The 14,783-nt window shown below is 39.2% G+C and overlaps 2 protein-coding genes across 3 annotated transcripts; both read left to right on the top strand.

The window, feature by feature from the left end:
- Window positions 1-6,362: 6,362 nt before the first annotated feature.
- LOC136268182 (tectonin beta-propeller repeat-containing protein 2-like) lies at window positions 6,363-13,102 on the top strand. 2 transcript variants are annotated; one of them, XM_066063441.1, is made up of 8 exons: window positions 6,363-6,499; window positions 6,553-6,746; window positions 6,810-7,049; window positions 7,111-7,158; window positions 7,331-7,465; window positions 7,675-7,794; window positions 7,849-8,653; window positions 10,402-13,102. In XM_066063441.1, exons 1-8 carry the CDS (start codon window positions 6,481-6,483, stop codon window positions 13,020-13,022), a joined length of 4,182 nt encoding a protein of 1,393 aa, XP_065919513.1. In that variant the 5' UTR covers window positions 6,363-6,480; the 3' UTR covers window positions 13,023-13,102. The 2 variants fall into 2 exon arrangements, with proteins under 2 accessions (XP_065919513.1, XP_065919514.1); XM_066063442.1 differs by lacking the exon at window positions 7,111-7,158.
- A 94-nt stretch (window positions 13,103-13,196) lies between these two features.
- LOC136268183 (heparan sulfate glucosamine 3-O-sulfotransferase 1-like) lies at window positions 13,197-14,475 on the top strand. The gene has a single exon (XM_066063443.1). The coding sequence runs from the start codon at window positions 13,268-13,270 to the stop codon at window positions 14,369-14,371; it is 1,104 nt and encodes a 367-aa protein (XP_065919515.1). The 5' UTR covers window positions 13,197-13,267; the 3' UTR covers window positions 14,372-14,475.
- Window positions 14,476-14,783: the final 308 nt, after the last annotated feature.

Raw genomic sequence — 14,783 nt, 5'->3', positions numbered from 1 at the left:
CAAGATTTTGGCAAATTGTTAAAGTGCTATACAAGCTATGCTGGTTAAGCATGGAATTAATTTTATATTGGAAACCAGTATGCTTTTATGTCTAACCTGAATATCTCTTGAACGGCTGGCCTCATCTCCGTAAAACTTCTGTAAAACGGAGTTTTCCAAGGACTGCACCTCCCATAAAAATTTCACAAAGAACCAACAAGGCATCATTTAGTTACACACAAAATCACACATTGTGCCGATAATTGGTCAATCACAAAAGTACAGTTGCCGATAATAGTTACCCCATGCCAATAATTGGCACTGATAGGCATCGCAATTTTCCTTATAACAGGATGTTCACTCATGTGAGATAATTAAAATTTGGTGTGTTAAGAGACAAAGGACTGCTCTATTAAATGGTTCAAACCAGAAGTTCATACGCCATTGAATTAAGGAATTACAATTGCGTGATGAAATCGTGATGAAATGGTGCCGATAATTGGTGACTTACGTTAATTGTTACCAAATTCAGTTACATTTTAAAAAACTCCATTTGTGGACATATATACTTCACATGCTTAGTATGCCTTGCACACTGTGAAAATTGTATCAACAAATTACTATCCTTCTTAGCCCCCTCACTTATAAATTTGTTTCTGTACCTTTGGGTAAAGGAGGGGGGGGGGGGGGGGGGGGGGGTGTCCTGGTAATGGTATAATTTAACATTCAGGGCTTTATCATTTTCAGCATCAACCTTAAGCCTTTCGTGATCGCCTAGACCTTTTGAGGGTTGCACCCCAGATCCCTTTTCATCATAATTACTCCCCTGTAGTATATCATCACTGAACAGAAACTAGGTACAAAATCACAACTTGTGATTGCTATAAACATGGAACTTCATAATCATACAGTACAATAGTAACTGTATAGTAGGGACCACAAAGGAGTAGGCGTGGCCCACAAAATAGCATCACCCAAAAACCAGCTTCAATTTTCCCAGACGACAATGAGGCAGTATTAGTTCGGTAAAACTAAGCCCAAACAAGCTTTCAGATCAACCGGAAATGCTTTCAACAAGTTTCTATGGAATTTTAAATTCTTTTTATTCAACGGAATTTTCTACTGACTGACTGACTAAGTAACTGACTGATGCCTTCAGACAAGCGTAACTCGATAACGGCTAAGGCTATGGGCTTGAATTTTTCACTATTTGACGTCGCTTCAGCCCGACAGGTGCCTTTTGGCATACCGCAGTACATACAATGCATTCTTCATGGACTTATCGGTGTCCTCCTTTGTGTCCCATTCATCTTTGCTGGCAGCAAAAGGTGTCAATTTGGCGGTAGCACGTAATGGCTTCCCTTCGTAATAGAAATCGTCTGTATTTTTCATAGTGGCTATTTTGATTGCAGAGGTGCTTTTCGAACAGTTCTTGATTCGTACTGCTATGTAACGGGTTCAACATAGCCTACAGCGAAGCACAATGGATACTTCACTTTTCAGATGATAATTAATATTATTGGGGTGCGTGGCACCATTTCTTTCGGTATCCGTGGATTGCAAAGGTGCTTTTCGAACAGTTCTTGATTCAAAATGCTGTGTAACAGGTTGAAAAATAGCTGACAACGAAGCGTAAATGGATACTTCACTTTTCAGACGATAATTGATATAGCTGGGGTGCGGGGCACCATTTCAGATGTGGTATGCGTGGGTTCACCAGTCATAATAAAACTTGATTATTTACAAAAAAAAAGTTAACAAACAAGTACACGAAAAAATTTGGAATTTTCAACTAGAGTAGGGACCATAGCACATCGACCAAAAAGTACTGAAACAAGTTGGAGTAGTCCATGATATTAAATCACAGTAAAACAATAAGAAGTGTAGTACTTTTTATCGATGTGCTATGGTCCCTACTCTAGTTGAAAATTCCAAATTATTTCGTGTACATGTGCAAATAACAGCCATCATTACTGTGCATATTATACCCTTCAAGCTATTGTTGAAAGACCCATGATAGTGTGTTATGCAGCCAAGTACAGCATGTGTGGGCATAATTATGACAGACAAGTGTATATATAGACAAGTGAGTATTATAATGTACGCGCTTTTTGTGTTTGTATTTTCATTCTATGTATATGCGTGTTTTGCATGTACTTAGGCATGGGATAATGGCTAAGTCTAATTTAACGAGTTTAAACAAAAACCAATCTATCAAATCAATTATACAAGAACCAAGAAAATAATACATAGGTGGTATCTGAATGGAAACTACCATTATTGTTGTGTGATGCATGGGGTACAAACTTGAGCCAAATTCACTTGGCTATCACTAAGATACACACAGCTTCAAGGTTATTAGTATCTTTTCCTTTTCACATATTTGTAAAGGGTAGTAAGAACATATTGCTTACAGTCCAATTTTCATACAGATCAGATAAAGAACATGGAAGTCATGTGCAATTTTGAAAAATCCATAGTTGACATACTACAGAGTTAACCCCTTGCAGAAATGCTTTGAAAGTCATTCTATATGTAATCATCATACAGTGCATAACTTCATGGTTTGAGAGAAACTAGGATAACGACCACGGAGAACATGTGTAAAATGCAGGCAATTTAGCTCCGTGAATAAAAAGCTATGTTATTATATTCACGCCTAGCAGACAAACCCTTTAGGTGAATGAGCTGAATATTAGCATGGAGATAGTAGAGGAGCCTTTCAAATAAATTAAACACCATAATGGGAAGGCCAATGCGAGACTGAGATACTCTATTAGTACAGTTATGCCCAATACTAGTAGAGTTCTGAAAGTCATAAGACTGGATGTGTGTGGAATCCTGGTTTTGTCAAATTCGGCGACTTTGATCACATATAAGCTCTATACACATTCATAAACTTTAATAGCTACCACCTATACCAATTAAACTGTTGGCTGGTAATGAAAACTTTTACGCTTGAGCAATATACTGAGGCACAACCAGTGGAAAAACATAATTAATGAATTGAAATTTAAAGGTTCATTCATTAGAGAGCATTAAATTCCATTGTAGAATGTAAACATCCTGATAATAGGCTCCTAAATTCTATACAATCATGTGCATGTACAGGATTCAACATGTGCCAAGTGTAAAGTTGTTTACTAATCTAAAAAGTTGTATACTTTCTTTTGCTATTCTTTACACTCACTTTATGGTATACTAGCTAGTAGTTTAACAAGTGCTTATAGAATTCACTATAAATTAAATTATAATAATTCTTAAATTCTAGAATGTTTTTATGCACTATTATATAGCTAGACAAGACTAAGGAGAATCACTAGGACATTTCAATTCCTTTATAGAGTGTAGAGGGAGCTTTAAAATTACATTTTTTTAGGAAAGGTACATAAATTATGATAGTTAAAAGTCTAAAGGTAATCCCTTGTTTTTCTCCGCACATAAGGACTATAAGTTATAGACCTTTTCCATTACCCAACAAAATGTTACTGTATATGATTAGTGATAAAATTCACACTTGGTACATGTGTGGATTATGCAGTTCCCCCAGTGCATGAAGCGGTCATTAATCCTGGGAGTAGTTAGAAGTATGTACTAGTGATTTAAACGGAAAGTAATATAATCACTAATTAATTCACTGTAAGTTGTAAGCTGGAGTAGTGCATGATATAAAAACATTAAGAAGTGTTATACAGTAGACTCCAGTTATTAAGCGCATGCGCTTATAATTTTCAGAGGAATTATTTGAGAAATATGCTACGCTTGTTAAGTGCATGCGTTTAATAAGTGATTATAACTGGTTTGTTCTAGGAGAGTATTACTCATTCCCACCACATTTTTCTAGCGATTTAGTTACCAGTGTTCAGTCAAATAGCTTACTTCAGTTGAGGAAACAACAGTCCTGAAAAGTCAGGTGCAGTTATCGTTAATACAGTTGGTGGTATCTGCTAGACACGTGCCTGGCGAAGTATTGAGTGTACTGTGATGCTTCTGGTTTGTTCTATTGGTATTTTACTACCATTCTACATAGTACTAGCTTGTAGGAGCGATTTAAACTATATGCGCTTAACAGGAAGTGTTTAGCGTAAGTATTCCATATGTGCTTAACAAGCAATATGCGCTTAATAACCGTATGTGCCTAACAACCAGAGTTTATGGTATCCCTACTGTGCTCAAGATACCATAATGGTGCAGTAGGGATATAACACTTTTTATTGTTTTACTGTGATTTAATATCATGCACTACTCCAACTTTTTTCAGTACTTTTTATCAATGTGCTATGGTCCCTACTCTAGATGAAAATTCCATTTTTTTTTTGCGTACTTAAACTTTGTAAATTATTATTATGACCGGTGAACTCACGCATACCGCATCAAAAGAAAGAAACGGCGCCATTCACCCCAGTTATATCAATTATCGTCTGAAAAGTGAAGTATCCATTATGCTTTGTTGTCAGCTATGTTCAACCTGTTACACAGCAGTATGAATCAAGAACTGTTCGAAAGCACCTATGCAATCAAAGTAGCCACTATGAAAAATACGGATGATTTCCATTACGAAAGGAAGCCATCACGTGCTACCACCAAATCAACACTTTTTGCTATCAGCAAAGATGAATGGGACACAAAGGAGGACACTGGTAAGTCCATGAAGAATGCATTGTACGTACTGCGGTATGGCAAAAGGCACCTCTTGGGCTGAAGCAACATTGAACAGTGAAAAAATCAAGCCTGTAGCCTTAGCCGTTGTCAAGTTACGTTTGTCTAAAGGCATCAGTCAGTCAGTCAGTCAGTCAGTCAGTCAGTCAGTCAGTCAGTCAGTCAGTCAGTCAGTCAGTCAGTCAGTCAGTCAGTCAGTCAGTCAGTCAGTCAGTCAGTCAGTCAGTCAGTCAGTCAGTCAGTCAGTCAGTCAGTCAGTCAGTCAGTCAGTCAGTCAGTCAGTCAGTCAGTCAGTCAGTCAGTCAGTCAGTCAGTCAGTCAGTCAGTCAGTCAGTTACTAGAAAACTCAGTTAAATATATATTTTTAAACTCCATACCAACCTGTTGAAAGCATTTCAGGTTGGTCTGAAGGCTTGTTTGAGCTTAGTTTTACCTAACCAATACTGCCTCATCGTCGTCTGGGAAAAGTCAGGCTGGCTTTCGGGTAATGTTTTTCGTGGGCCATGCCTGAAAAACCATTAAAAATTAAATTAATTATTGTTTACCACCTACCTCGAGTCTGTTTAGCAACTTTATGAATTTGATACATGTAGAGAAACCCTTTGCAAGTACAATGATACCAAAAGAAGTCTAATTCGCAGAAATTTAGGTGCGTCAAAATGGCCTAAACCGATCGGGTGTAGCAAATTTCCCCATACATTTTGTATTGGGAGTTTCGGGGGCATGCAATAAAAGGCGTAATAACCCGTGACACATGATGGATACCTCGGATTCCGAACCAGATTTGGAAAGAGCTGTGAATAGTGATTAAGATGAGCTATAGCAGAAGGAAATCAGAGGAAATTTAAGTGCATCATATTAAGGTTGAAAATTGCTTACTTTTTCTACGGCGAATTGAATGGAGGATATTTGGAAGGGAATGCTATGAGGTATTTTGATGTCTTGACAGCCATTAACCTTCACTACATTAGTGTTACAATGAAACAAAAGCACTGTGAATTAGTTCTGCAGGTTAGTTTGCGAAAATTACAGTGTTCTGTGATTAAGCCAAATTATGTCCGTTTCATGTAAAAACTTCTTCATAATGAATGCAAAACTTTGCGGTTGAAATTAGCATTTCAGTCATTTTGTTTACTATCAGGCTGAGAACTGGAACAATTTGGTTCGCAGGCTTTGACTGGTCTGGATCATTTAGGGCTCCAAAGGACTCTTTACGTGCCTCCCCTTATATGGACAAACTATTTTTTGTATTTTACACCCACTTGGGGGCAATCGACTGCCCATCTGTGTGTGTCCAAGGATTCACCTCACTCACTTACGTAATTGTACTCCATGCTGTTTTCATGATGGTTTCTCTCTCTTATGTGCTAAAAATCCCATAAGAAATTTGGAGGCCTGAGCCGGGCTATTTTTGTAAAGTAAATGACCATCTCAGGTTTAAGTGCTACACTACAGAACATTATTTGTGCTCGTATTTGTGTGTAAAAACGCACGCAGAATAATTGTTTGAAACGGTCACGCAGCTGTAGGTATAACAAATGAATACATGTATTGCTAGGGTTAGCCATTTGTCCGCCGATCGACTATATATAGCTACTTTTACAGAATAAACAGTATAGTTCTTTTTTATAAATATCTGGAGTTAATATACAGTGTATCACTCACTTGTACAATCGTCCGGGTAGAGGAGTAGGGGTAAACCGTAAAAGCGATTACATGCTGTACTGCTGCTGAAAGCGAGGCTGAAAGTCGGTAGTTCAGGTAGTTCCCCAGGATTAACTATTTACGAAGAAAGCGTAAATCACCGTAAATTTTAGGACCGAGCATGACAGAGTAGCAGAAATGACGACGCAAGGGACTGGTTAGTACACAACTACTGTAGCTCATTAGTATTAATTATAGGCTTTACATAAGGGTCTAATCCAGTTTTACTAGAAAAGGAACGACTGGATGATTTACTGGAGAAGCTACCGGAGGTTGCAGGGCTGCGAAGGCTGGCTGTACATTACACTTGTTTTGACGTGAAGGAGCCGTGGATAGCGTTAGGCTCAAACATTGGACTAGTGTGCGTGTATCACAGTCAACGAAATCGCCTCTTTCAACTACATGTGAGAATAATTTACTTGATTCTAAATAATGCCCATTTGGAAAATTATTATTCATTGTTACAGGAGATAAAACACACAGTCACTGTGGTAAAACTAAGTCTTGAATTAAACTGTGTTGCATATGGCTCTCAAGATGGAGTGGTGAGGATGATATTCTTCAACCAGATGGCCACTGAGCCTAGTGAAGCTTTCGTGCGAGAGGCACACCAGTGTGCAGTGACTGCATTAGTGTGGAACAAGCATCGTCTATTTTCTGGCTTCTCCTCTGGCAAAGTATTGGTAACTACAGTGAAACTGAATGAGGTAAGCACGGTGTGTCACTAGTTCATCTCGTTAAAGTACAGGATCTTGTGTTTTTTGCTAGGGCACCTCGCACTTTCCATTTGTAAATAAACTCAACCTTTCCGACCAGGTTATAATATTGTCTTGTCACAAATGTGTATAGCAATGCATCCAATTGGCATGCACATTCACATTGAAAGCCACCACCACATGCACAATTGTATTCATTATTGTTGTAGATACATTGTGCCATCTTGTGACACTTAATTGTGTGTGATGTGCATGCTGTGTTTTGTTAATAGTCTACTTGCAGTACTTCATTGCTGCTGCAAACTGGATCACATGTTGTGCAATTGTGCTCTCGTGGTCGTTACCTGCTTGTGTGTACCCTTGCTGCTACTTTCACCATGCAGTACCTCACAGGAAAGCTGAGTCAGGTGTGAAACATGTGTATCTGTCTGTTTTTTGTGTTGTGTAATGCATGTGTGTGGTACGTGTGTACTTGCATCTAGCACTAGTATGTCCGTGTGTGCAGTGTTTGTCCATGTGCACATGTGTGTGCATGTACAAGCAAAGCCAAGGCATTTGTGGGGAGGGGATGAGTGAGTACACGTACCTATGAATGGTAACTTCTCTTTCCCAACAGATTGGACATCAAGATAGAAAGGCTGGTCCTTATGGTGCATGTTTTGCTGCAGATAGTAGTGAAATATTTGTGGCACGACCTGGGTTGCGGTTGTGGAAAGCAAAATCCCTAGATGGAACGGTAATAACAACACTTCCAATGTTTGTTTTCTACTTGTATGTTGGTCTGTTTTAGGTTTTATCAACATCAAAATATCGTGAAGCTTTAGCACAGGACACCATACCAATAATTCCTCTATTAGGGGTGGTCCCCTCTCATCCTATTATTACTGATCGTACACAGTTTACCATGCTATACTTGTGGGATAACAAATATGTCATCACTCATAATCAACATGCACTATGGGTGCTGGACCCCAGTTGCAGTGGAGTAGTGGCGTCACTTGCTGATCAGTCCCCCATAATTGATATAACTAGCTCCGGAGATTCTGTATACCTTTTGAGACCACAAAAGCCACCAGTGGTGAAGCTCTCTATACATGCAGATTATAAAGCATCCCCTGTGCCCCCACTTGTTACCCCCAAAGAGTCAACACAATCCAGTAGTGACGTTTCTGATGTTGGTAGTAGTCATGTTAAATCTGGTGAGCACATTGATCAGTTAAAATCTGAACAACACATCAACCAAGCTAAAACTGAACATGTCGAACAACTTAAAACTGATTGCATTGACCAAATTAAAACTGAACACGTTGAAGAGCACACTAGTACTGCAGTAAATGTTCCACCTCAACCAAGTACTGCAGCTATTAATATTCCTACAGTTGCATCAACTGAGTTACCTCAAGATATTCCTGATGGTGTTGTTCCAGTGAAGAAACCTTTGGCTCCATTGGCTCTAGCTGAAATGAGTATTGAAGATCGTGTGCATCAGATACACTCATTTCCTTCATCTGTGGAGACTCCTTCTTCTTCCATTGCTGTGCAGTCTGTGCTGAAAAAGAAAAAGAAGAAAAAAAAGAAATCTCATTCTGTGCAAGGTTGGTTTATAATATTGATGAGGGTACTGTGTTAGAGTTGTTTAGATGGACTACACATGTGGAAAGTAAAGTTGGCATGTCATATGCACAACCACAAAAATATATGTATGGCCTTGGTTTGCAGTATTTTCTAGTTACAGGGGATTTATTACTTTTTGCAACACAGAAGGCAAATTTCAAAAAGCAGCATAAAGCATCATATGGTTTCTTTAATTGGGAGTGTATAAACAGTGGAATGGACTACTGGAATGGTGGACTACTGGAATGATGGAATGGGATTTTTTAAAGTTCAACAGCTTTTATATTCAAATAAGTACAACCCCTCACCTTAAGTAAGCAAATAAATAGGATTCCCCTTGAAGTCAGCTCTTTTAACATAATTCACCTCACCATAGACAAAGTTTACCAATGTAAAATGTATTGTAAAGTCAGTTGCATAAGCAGTTTATTGGGAATACTGATCATGACTTAACCCTTGTTCCCAAATGATAAAAAGTTAGCTAGGTAGCTGATTACATGTATGCATTGTAAAAGTACATTCACTGTATAATGAAGTATTCATTTATTTACTATCAACTTTACCAGTTAGGCACTGGAGGGCGAACACAGAGGTGTACAAGGTGTTTACCACTATCCTAGAAGCCTAAGTGAAAATCTTTGGGTAAAGTGAAATGGGACTATCTTGTAAGCGTTTACAATGAGCCTTTTCCACAATTAGCTATGTCAGAAAACAAAATTTAAGCCAAAGATTGTTGTACATTGCACACTGAACTGAACCTTCATTAAGACAGTTAGTTGCAGACAAGTATTGAGTTTTAAGTCATACAAGTGTTGTGGTGAGGAAAAATATGCTAAAAGAGCTGACTTCAAGGAGAATACTATTTATTTGCTTACTTAAAGGGAGGAGTTGCACTTATTTAGATGTAAAAAATAATATTAAACTTTAAAAAATTCCATTCCAGTATTCCACCATTCCAGTAGTCCATTACACTCCTTCTTTAATTGACCAAAGAATGTTGTTCTATAGTCCATATTAGGAATAACAGTAAACAACCACCATACTACACATGTTTGTGAAGCCATACCACGCTCTATGCTTCACTCTCCAATGTTGCAAGAAGTAATAAATCCCCTGTACCAAAATGAGTCATGCCCTTAACTATAGTATGTTCACATGGAGCTGAATCCTCAAAAACATTGAATAACTCATGCACACGATCTTGAAATTTGGCTCATTTGTAGTACTGCTTGACCCGCTAAGAATATTTCAAAATCTTTTTGTTCAAATGTTTGACAATAATTATGGCCAATCAAAATTTGCACAATACATTTCCTGTGGAGAAGCCATATAAGTACATTGTCCATTACAGCCCTTTCCCGAACTTGTAATGGAGCCAAACCGTACGTGTCTGTTGTTGACACCTTTGCTGTTACCAACAATCATCTGGTTGGCTGAAATGTTAACTCTGGTTAGAAAAAATCCACTTTTTAATTTTTAGCTGTTTTTCAGGATTCAGCTCAATGTGAACGTACTATATATCATTAGCGCTTTGATGGCCTCTATATGCTGTCAAATTGAATTATGGTCAGACATGTATTGTACATGCATGTGTGACCAATTTCTCTGTGTTATGTGTTCCCATAACTTTTCACCCTTGGGAATTGTTTATTTTAGGGAATGTTGCAACAAAATTTTAATGATGTAGTATACTGAATAATGGATATTGTTCATACACTTGTTATTACAGATTCACCAATTCCCGATCGTCATCATCTTGACACTGACACAAGTGCTTATGATGATGGGGAAACCCCTCGCAGTGACGTGTTTATGGATATTAGCCACACCCCTATAACAGAGGATGATACAAACATGAGCCACACCCACGAAGAAGTTGATGCTTTAACAGACAGCAGCCACACCCAAGTAGATGCACCAACTCTTGATGATCAGAATATAGTTGATGATAAACTTAATATAGTTGATGATAAACATAAAGAGCAAAGTCAGGACAATAGTGACAGTGGACCAAATATTGTTGCAAGCAGCAGTTCACCCATTAGCCAAGATGATGCTGCATCTGTAGAAGTAGTAGGTTACTCTATTGAGAGAATACATGAAGATGAAGGCCATGACAAGCTGGAAAGCGACCACACAGCCTCAATTCCATTAGATACTGCAGAAAAAGACGTCGCTGCAGTTGAAGATCAAACAAAACCTGAGAATGTTACTGGTGTTGATGCTACTGCTAACAAAGTTGAGGTCATATTACAGCACACTGATGATGGTGATGATAATACTAAGAAGAGTACTACAGACTCCGTTGTTCCATTAGAAGATGAAGAAAGCACGATTGCTCCTTTTCTGCCAGACCAACTCACACCCAACAAAGGTGCTAGTTTCACATCATTGTTTAAGAAGGCTATCGATGATATGGCAACAAAGAGGGAGAAACAGAGAGAATTGTTTCGTGTTACTTCACCGCAGCCTAAAGAAACAGCCCAGCAACCAAGTAAAACGTTATCACCGAATACAGATGAATTGCTTGCCAATTCAAAGGCAGACATTTGGAGTGTACTTTCTGCTTGCCCCTCGAAGCAAGGGGTAGCTCGGATTGCTGCTACAGGCAATGTTTTATGGGTGATAGACAGTAAAGGTGGTGCATATTGGTATGATTCTGTTGCTGCTCAATGGCACTCAGACAAGCATAATATGGAGTACATCTCATCTTCCCCATCTGGGTCGATCATCTGGGGCCTCCTTAAGGGACAGTCTTATGTTCGTAGAGGGATAACAGACAAGTCACCTTGTGGAGTCTCCTGGTCCAAGGTAGACAAAGAGCCATTGAAACTGATCACAGTGGGACAATCGTGTGTGTGGGCAGTAAACCAGGATGGGAAACTAATTAGTCGAGATGGTGTAAGTGCTCTTAGCCCTGAAGGATTCCGATGGAATTACACCAACTTGAATGCTGGTTTTGCCAAGAGGATATCATTTTGTGACGATGTTCTGTGGGTCTGTGATGGTGCCGGTACAGTACATGCCGTAGGTACATCCATTGGTTTATCCCATGTAAAATGGGAAACAGTTAATAGTATTTTACTGGAGAGTGTATCACTGGCAGGAGATGGTGTTGTGTGGGGTATAGATCAGTCAGGAGAAGTATTGTTTCACTGTGGAGTTGCCCCAACCAGTCCTTGTGGTATAGGAGCATGGTGGAACGTCAGTACTGCACAACCAGTCAATGCAGAGCATTCATTTGCTGGTGCCATTGCTAACAAGGTCTCATCAGTTATTCCTGAATTAATCACAACTCGGATTGATTCCTTATCAACCCGTATAAGTCACTCCCTTCCAGTCAGCGTGATAAAGAACACTATCGGCTCATTTAGTGAGCAAAATGATGCTATTAGGAAGGTGACAACTAGTTCACAAGGGGTGTGGTTGTTGGATGGCAAAGGGACTATACGACATAACTGCGGCTTGGTCACAGGTAATCGCTATGTTAGTGTGAGCTCTGAAGCATTAATGACTCTATCTCTTTGGACCCGAGTTTCAGCCTCTACAACATGTCTTGACAAAGGGGGATTGGTGTGGGCATTACGATCCACCAAAGAATTGTTTTGTTTTGATAAAGAAGGCTCAGTCATGCAAGTGGAATGTCCGTCTACCATCACACACATTACAACATCCAGTACCGCTGTGTGGATTGTCACCAAAAAAGGAATATATTCCAGGAATGGAATTAGTGAGAAAAACCCAACTGGACTTGACTGGAGTTTAGTGGACATGGGACTACTGCACGACTACTACAATATTTCATGGTTGTCTTGTGGAAAACAAGTTGTGTGGATGGTGAATTCAGAAGGAGTTCCGCTGATGAGAATAGGAATTGTAAGCAGAGCTGAGAGCTCATCATTGGCACCTGCTTGGGTAGAAGTGGATGCTCCAGCACCTTTGTCACAGGTAGTTGTAGGACCAGAGGATTGGTTAGTGTGGGCTTGTGACACACACCATAATGTGTATATTCGTCACGGTGTCACTGACACCTTCCCACTTGGAGACAAATGGGAGCAAGTCCCTGACTGTAGGGCCATTAATCTTTGCTGCAGCAACAATTTTGTGTGGGCATTGTCTCCTGGTGGAGAAATTCTCTGTCGGTATGGAGTGAAGCAGGGCAATGCAGTGGGTGACTACTGGAAATGCATTGCTGGAAAATTCTGTCAAATTTCTGCCACCGTATGTGGCCAGTTATGGGGCATTAATGAGTCTGGACGAATGTCAAAGCGTCAAATTCATGTTCTAAATGTTTGTAAGTCACATCAGATACCAGAAGGGGACAATGAAGATGACTGGGATGTAGTATAAATGTGTGTGTGTGTGTTATATACATTCATTGCCTTTTTTTTTTGCTGACATGTTTTTGTTGTGTACATGCTTGCTCAAGAGTTCATAATATATATGGAGGGACAGATATTGATCTACGTGTTCTGGTAGGCGCTTGTTTGTGTTGCGGCCGCCCCTTCGATTAGTTTCTATGGGCGCCTATTCCCTGAACGTACAAGAGCCACACCTGTAGAAGGGCGGGGACATCTGCATCTGGATGTAAACAAATGAAGAAGACTATCTCAATATGGACAGTGATAGTTGCTGTGATCGTGTTTGCTACATACGCTGTACGAGTGAAAGTGCCGATTAGTCTCACTTCAACAAAACAGCACATACGATTCCAAAAAGGCTTCAAAATACCTGATAACGATCAAAACGTGACACACCGACATCATGATTTGAGTAGAGTGGGGAATCAGCTAAAGCTTGATCGTGCAACTTGTCGTCCTTATTTAATCAACAAAGACGCTTTAGGGCAGCCATTACACGATGATTGTCCCCAGGTATTTATCATTGGAGCCAGGAAGGGAGGAACCACTTCACTAGTGCAATATTTATCTCAACACCCAAACTTCACTGGTGCAAATTTAAACATGGATTTTCATGCAGGGGAAACAGGCTACTTCACCAGGTACTACGATAATCCCTGGGAGTGGTACAAAAACCAGTTTTCAAGAAATGATACGATTTTATGTGACAGTACTGTTGGTAACTTTGTTGCTTGTGATGTACCAAAGAAGTTGTACCAAACTTGTAGCAATGCTGAAAAAATAAAGTTTATTGCTTTACTTCGCGATCCTGTTGAAAGATTTCAATCTAATTTCAGATTTCGTGTGAAGGTTGGATTTGATGGCATATACAGTCAAAAGTCACACATATCAAATTTTACGATCAGGGCACTGAAAAGATTTAACAGAAAAAAGGCAGCAAGAGGAGTAGACAAGGCAATAGAACATCCAGAAAAGTTACTTTGCTTGTTCCTTCCTTCAGGTAATGTTTTATTTGAAGGCCTTTACCTAGTGCATCTATATAACTGGTTGTGCAATTTCCCTTCTGAAAATTTTCTTATCCTAAATAGTGAGGAATTTTTTCAAAACACAGCAGGTGTCTTGAAAGAAGTAATGACATTTGTAGGATTATCTCCCATGGACAATGAAGTAATAAAGTTAATTGTATCAAAGATATATAATGCCAACCCTGACTTGCAGGCAGAGCCTGAGCATCACAAGCTATCTGAGTCAGAACGTGAACAATTGAAAGTATTTTATCGAGAATTTAACTCTGAACTGTTTGATTTATTGGAGTGGCCACACTCTATGTGGAACTAAATTTTAATATGACCCAACTTTAATTTGTGTTAACACATTACATAGTTTATAAAATCATGGTGATGTATAATTTTTTTTTTTTGATTATTGTGGTTCCAATACAACATTTCAAAGGACACATGCAGCAGGTTGTTTGTAGATTACCTGAATATTTCACATAGAAGACATGTATTAATGTACGTGGACACATAAGTATGCAGATATAGGTACAAAAACAGCCATCAAGCTATACTACTGAAGGGTGGCCTGCGGATCAAAGTCTTGGATTTCTTCAAACCCCTTGTAAGTTTCACTTTAAAGATATTTGCTTAGGTTCCTTGGCTTGTGGTAAGCATATAGGCTTTGCCTCCACTGGCTGCCTAACTGGTAAAGCAACTGACAACAAAGTTTACATGCAAAAAATAAAATAACA

Source organism: Dysidea avara, chromosome 10, assembly GCF_963678975.1.
Source record: "Dysidea avara chromosome 10, odDysAvar1.4, whole genome shotgun sequence".
Lineage (NCBI taxonomy): Eukaryota > Metazoa > Porifera > Demospongiae > Dictyoceratida > Dysideidae > Dysidea > Dysidea avara.
This window is presented reverse-complemented; position numbering and strand designations above follow the sequence as displayed.